The 5,104-nt window shown below is 62.5% G+C and overlaps 1 protein-coding gene across 1 annotated transcript; it reads right to left on the bottom strand.

The window, feature by feature from the left end:
* Positions 1–533: 533 nt before the first annotated feature.
* On the bottom strand, positions 534–4,892 carry LHX1 (LIM homeobox 1). Its single transcript, XM_067309628.1, has 5 exons — positions 4,723–4,892; positions 2,922–3,148; positions 2,362–2,639; positions 1,429–1,594; positions 534–913 (listed from the first exon to the last, which is right to left on the bottom strand). Exons 1-5 carry the CDS (start codon positions 4,890–4,892, stop codon positions 534–536), a joined length of 1,221 nt encoding a protein of 406 aa, XP_067165729.1.
* Positions 4,893–5,104: the final 212 nt, after the last annotated feature.

The following is a 5,104-nucleotide window of genomic DNA, read 5'->3' as shown; positions in this document are numbered from 1 at the left end:
GTCCCACCTGATATTCAGCAGGCTGAAATGGCTGAAGCTAAAAAGAGTTTCTTCTTGTTGAACTTTCTGAGAGACAAAAATTAACAAACAAATTCATAATGCCAGAACCATCCTTAACCGGGAACGCTAGAGTTCTTGAAGCTTTTTCCCCTTTTCTTTGACCTTTCCTTCATTCAATTATCATACTTTTAAATGAGAAGTTTCTAAGGATTGTGGCTCTTAGGATGACATCCAACAGGGTACTCAAACTTACGCCATCCTACGGCATGGCAGCACGTTACTGTACAGCTTCACCAGTTTCTTTGTCAATGGTACAAAAAGTCCCCTTGTTTGTCTGTTTGTTTGTTACAACCACAACATGACGATTGTCCTGGTCTCTAGCAAAGCTTGCCTTGGAGTGATTTGGATTCAGTTCGTTCCCAAGGTAATATTGTCTTAGGGCGGGAGAGATGTTATATTTATTCATTTCTGTACACCGTAACAATAAGCAGACTAGATGATCATCACTTACTTAGACCCAGTTTGTTTTAAAGCTACCACACAGCCGCTTCATTCATTTCTGGTGGATGTGACAAGTGATTGCCATAGTTAGCACCACCGTTGACGGATATCGAGGAAAATGGAGGACTGGGGCCAAAAACTTCTGCGGACATGGAGTGCAAGGACCCGGGCAGGTTGGGTTCGGGGCTGGGCGAGTCTCCTGGCGGGTGCGACATGATGTCAGTGAAGCGCTGAGCCTCACTGGAGGGGTGATGTCCGGGCAGGGGGTGATCCATCGCCCCCAGCGGGGTGCCGGACGGCCCCGAGGAGGGCACGAAGGGGAGATCCACCGGCGTCTGAGCTTGAGACGAGGGAGGTCCTTGCGGGAAGAAATCGTAATTGCTTCCAGGGCCGTAATACTCGCTCTGATAATCTAGCGGACAAGGAGAGACAGAAAGAGGGTAACGCACAGGCAAAGCGACCGGGAAACGAGAGCGGGCTTGAGCAGCAGTGGATCTGGGTGCCTCAAAATGGGATGCGGAGCTCACCGAAGCCCAGGGGAGCCGTGCTGTCGGCTTTGCCGTGCTGCCGGCTTCACCGCGCTCCAGCTCCATCCCTGAGCGGGACCCGGGGACCCCCCCCCACCCACCCAGCAGAGCCCCTCGGCCGCAGCAACAGCATTTGGGCACCAAAACGAAACGGCCGGTGCTGCAAAACTGCTCAGCCATGCAGGAGAGCGGAAACACCGCGACCTGGGCGCAGGGGCAGTGCCGCACTCAGGGATGCGCAAAACCGGCCCCCAAAATGCAGCGCTCTGTGTGTGTGTGTATGTGCATGCATCAAAGCAAGGCGGTGTTTGCACATCAAAGGGAAAGGCCGTGAGCGCGCATCTCCGCGGGGTGCGCGTCTGCGCGCCTCGGGGCGCGGGGAGCGCGGAGCGGTACCCACCTCCGTAGAAGGAGAAGGGCCCGTTGGGGATGAGCTCCCCGGGCTCCAGGCGGTCCACGAGCGGCCTCATCCTGCGCGGGCTGCGGAAGAAGGCGTGCCGGCGAGCCCCCAGCGCGCTCAGCTGCTTCATGCGCCGCTCCTTGGAGCGCCGGTTCTGGAACCAGACCTGGCCCGACGGGGACAGGGCCGCCGTCAGGGGCTGCCCCGACCCCGGCCCCACGGCGCGGAGCTGTCGCGGGCGGGACAGACCCCCCCGAGCCGCGGATTCTCCCCTCGCGGCCTCGCTTCTCTTTCTCCGCAAACGCGACGGGCCCCGATCCGGCGCCGGCAGCGGCTCCCCGGCGGCAGCCGCCCGCTCTGGGCTCTTTCCCCTTGCAAACGCGCAAAGCCGCGCAGAGCCGCGCAGAGCCCCGCGCAGCCGCCCCTCCGCGCGCAGCTCGCCGGCTGCGGGTCAAGAATGATTGAGTTAATTCTTATTACCCTGACAAGATTACTCCTAATTGCCCTCACACTGAGACTCTCCAATCTAACCTTGTCTTTAATGGTCCTTTAACCCCCCATTACCCCCAGCGCTGCGGGTTTATAAACCTTTTAATAATTCCAGCGCATTGTCATTCTTATTTACCCATTAACCCCTCACATTTATGGTTATTAATTTCGATACCATTTGCCGCTTTTACAGGAATTTTTAAAAGAAAGCAGCTGGCCGTGCCCGTGTCCGTCCCCCCGCCCGCTGCCCCGCGACGGCGGGGTGCCGCCGGGCCGGGAAGGGCCCGGACGGGGCGCTCCGCGGGTCGCGGAGCGGTTTCTAACCTCATCAGCAAGGAGGGAAAGCGCGGCTTTTCCGCGGATCCCCCCCTCCAGCGCCGCCCGCGCAGCGCCGGAGCCGCGGAAGCCCCGGCCGCGCCGAGCCGAGCTGCGCGGCCGCGGTACCTGGATGACGCGCATGTTGAGGCCGGTCTCCTGCGCCAGCTGCTCCCTGATGTGCCGCGTGGGCTTGGGGGTGGCGGCGAAGGCGGCTTTGAGCGTCTCCAGCTGCTTGGCTTTGATGGTGGTGCGCGGCCCCCGCCGCTTGGCCCCCAGGTTCTGGTCGTCGTTCTCGTTGCTGCCCGTCTCCTTGTCGGACACGTTGGCGCTCTCCGAGTCCTTGGCGTCGTCCTGGGAAGGGTCTTGGGAGTCCGGGGACAGGCTGGGGTCACTGCCGGTGGTGGCTGCGCAAAGGCAAAGCAGCGAGTCACGCTCCGAGCCGGCCCCGGCGCCTCCGCGGCCCCGCGCGGGAACCCGCCGCTCCGGGCACCGCCAACGCGGCCGCAGCGCCTGCCCCCGGCGCCCGGGGCACCTCGTTTTGGGGGGGAAATAACGAACGCACGGGGTAGGGAACGGAGATGGGTCGAGAAACGGTCGCAGGAGAGGAGAGGAGCGCTGGCCGCGGCGGTAGCCCGGGGGCTGTGCGCACCCCTCCGCGCCCGGGACGGCCCCCGGCGCCCCCTCACCTGAATGCAGGCTGTTTTCTTTGGCAGTATTGCTGTTATTTAGGTAATCTTCTTTGCAGACGAACTTGTTCTCGTCTATGATATAGAGCTCCTCGCCGGTGGAGAGCTGCTTGTTACACATCATACACGTAAAACAGTTCAAGTGGAACACTTTGCTCCGCGCCCTGCGGACCAAGTCGCTGGGGGAGATCCCCTGGGCGCAGCCCGCGCACTTGGTCCCGAAACACCTGCGGGGAGAGAGGCCGAGGAGCGGGTCAGCGCGGCCTGCGCGCCCGCGCACCCTGCGCGCCGCACCAGCGGGAAACCCGGGCATCCTTCGCAGCGCTGTTCGGCTTTGCAAAATAAAATAAAACACCGCTCCGCAGTGTCCCCCCTCTCTAACGAATACCTGCCTTTAAATTACATGCGAGCGGAAAACCTGATCCGGGCAGAGCATAAACTGCTGGAAGATTAATTAAACACTGGAGCGGAGTTGTGCAGGCTTTCCCCTTTAAACCTTGACACATTGATTAACGGCGCTCTAATAAACATTAAGCGGAATTTCGTACATGTTCTTAGTTTGCCAAAGGCGCGGCGCCGCGCGCGCTGGCCCTGGCCCTGGCCGGGGGGCGCCTCCGCGAGCTGCGCGGGGCCGCGGCCGCGCTCGGGGCCCGGCGGCGGCGGGAGCGGGGCCCGGGGGGGGCCGCGGACCCCCGGCTCCCGGAGCACGGCGGCGCCGAGGCAGCCCGGGCCGAGGGACAGGCCGTGCCGCTCCGCCGGCGGCTGCCCGGGGCCCCCCGCGGGGCCGGAGGGGAGCGGGGCCGGGCGCGGAGGGGGGTGATTTCGTTGGCTTTATTTTTCGTTCGCATGTGGATTGGTGGCGGGCAGCGCGCCGGGCAGCGGCACATCCCCGCGGAGCAGCCCGGGGACGATCCAGACGCCGTTAACACCTCCGCACGGCGGCCGCAGCCTCCGCGCCTGCGGAGCTGCCGTTGCATTAGCACCTCCGGGCGCGCAGCGCTGCGAGCGGGGCCGGCCGGGCCGGGCGCCCCGTCGGGCGGCGGCTGCACCCCCGGCCGGGGGCACCGCGGGCGGCCGCGGCGCGGGGGGTTTCGTGCTGTGAACCTCCCCCTTCCCTCTGAACCCGCGGGGAGGAGGCCTCCTCCCAGGGCCTGGCCGGGCGGGACACCCCGCGGGGTGCGCAGGGACCCGCGGAGCTGCGGAGGCGGCAGCGAGCAAAGAGGCCGCCCGCAGCCCGGCGCTGCCTGCGATTAGCGCTGGAGATACAGGCCCGGCGCTGCGGGCCGCGCAAAGACCGCGGCGCGCGGCTGAGCGCGGCCGAGGGGAAGCAGCGCTGCCGGCCGAGCCCTTCCCGCATCCCGGGTGCGGGAAACCCCGCCGGGAAGCGCCGGGATGGGCCCGGCCTGCGGAGCGCGGCCGCCGCGATGGACCCGGCCGCGGGCGAGGAGGGCGGCGGAGCCGGTGCCCGGCGCCGGGCGGAACCGGCCCCTTCGCGGCGCGCTCCCGAGTCCATAGTTTAAAGCCAACTTTGGGGAAGTCGAGGTCCTCCGGTGCCCTGCGGAAAACGGGCCGGGCCGCTCCCCGAGGCCCCCCCGGCCCGGCCTCCTGCTCCCGCCGCGGGTGATCACCTTGAGAAATAACAAAGGTTTCGGGAGGGTTTCTGTGCGCACGGGGGAGGGGGGAGAAGGGATTTTACAAGTCACACTGAACAACAAACAAACAAACAGAGAAAGGGAAAAAGGAAAAATGAAAAACGGGTAAAAAGGAGCCGGGGCTTCAGGCAGGGGGATGCGGTACTTACCGAAAGAAGTCGTTTTTGCAGTAAAGCTTGCCTTCTCGCGAAAAGCATTTCTCTGTCAAATTGCATTTACATTCACAGCACTGAACACACTTCACATGCCAAGCCCTGTCCAGTACATTCAACAAAAACCGGTCCAAGATTGGCCTTTTGCAGCCTGCACAGTGAACCATTGTCTTTGGTTATTTCTGAGAGTGGGGGTATTGGTTTCCCAGATGTCAAGCAAAATAAAAATAAAAATAAAAAATTTAAAAAAAGACGACAACACCGGCGTAGGTTTGCTTTTTGTGTGTTTTAAAAGCCTCGGAGAAGTGAAGGAGGAGAAAAAGAAAGGGAGGAAGAAATATCTTCGTTCGAGTGTCCTAGGAGGGATACACAGGAGAAA

The sequence above is a fragment of the Apteryx mantelli genome, chromosome 22 (assembly GCF_036417845.1).
Source record: "Apteryx mantelli isolate bAptMan1 chromosome 22, bAptMan1.hap1, whole genome shotgun sequence".
Classification (NCBI taxonomy): domain Eukaryota; kingdom Metazoa; phylum Chordata; class Aves; order Apterygiformes; family Apterygidae; genus Apteryx; species Apteryx mantelli.
This window is presented reverse-complemented; position numbering and strand designations above follow the sequence as displayed.

What these genes read in the sequence shown, in the direction of transcription:
- LHX1 (XM_067309628.1), bottom strand. Translation starts at nt 4,892, where the DNA reads ATGGTTCACTGTGCAGGCTGCAAAAGGCCAATCTTGGACCGGTTTTTG. An exon ending in AGAAAACAGCCTGCATTCAG is followed by an intron (nt 2,640 to 2,921) that starts GTGAGGGGGCGC and finishes GCCTTTGCGCAG; the next exon opens with CCACCACCGGCAGTGACCCC. An exon ending in TCAACATGCGCGTCATCCAG is followed by an intron (nt 1,595 to 2,361) that starts GTACCGCGGCCG and finishes CCGTCGGGCCAG; the next exon opens with GTCTGGTTCCAGAACCGGCG.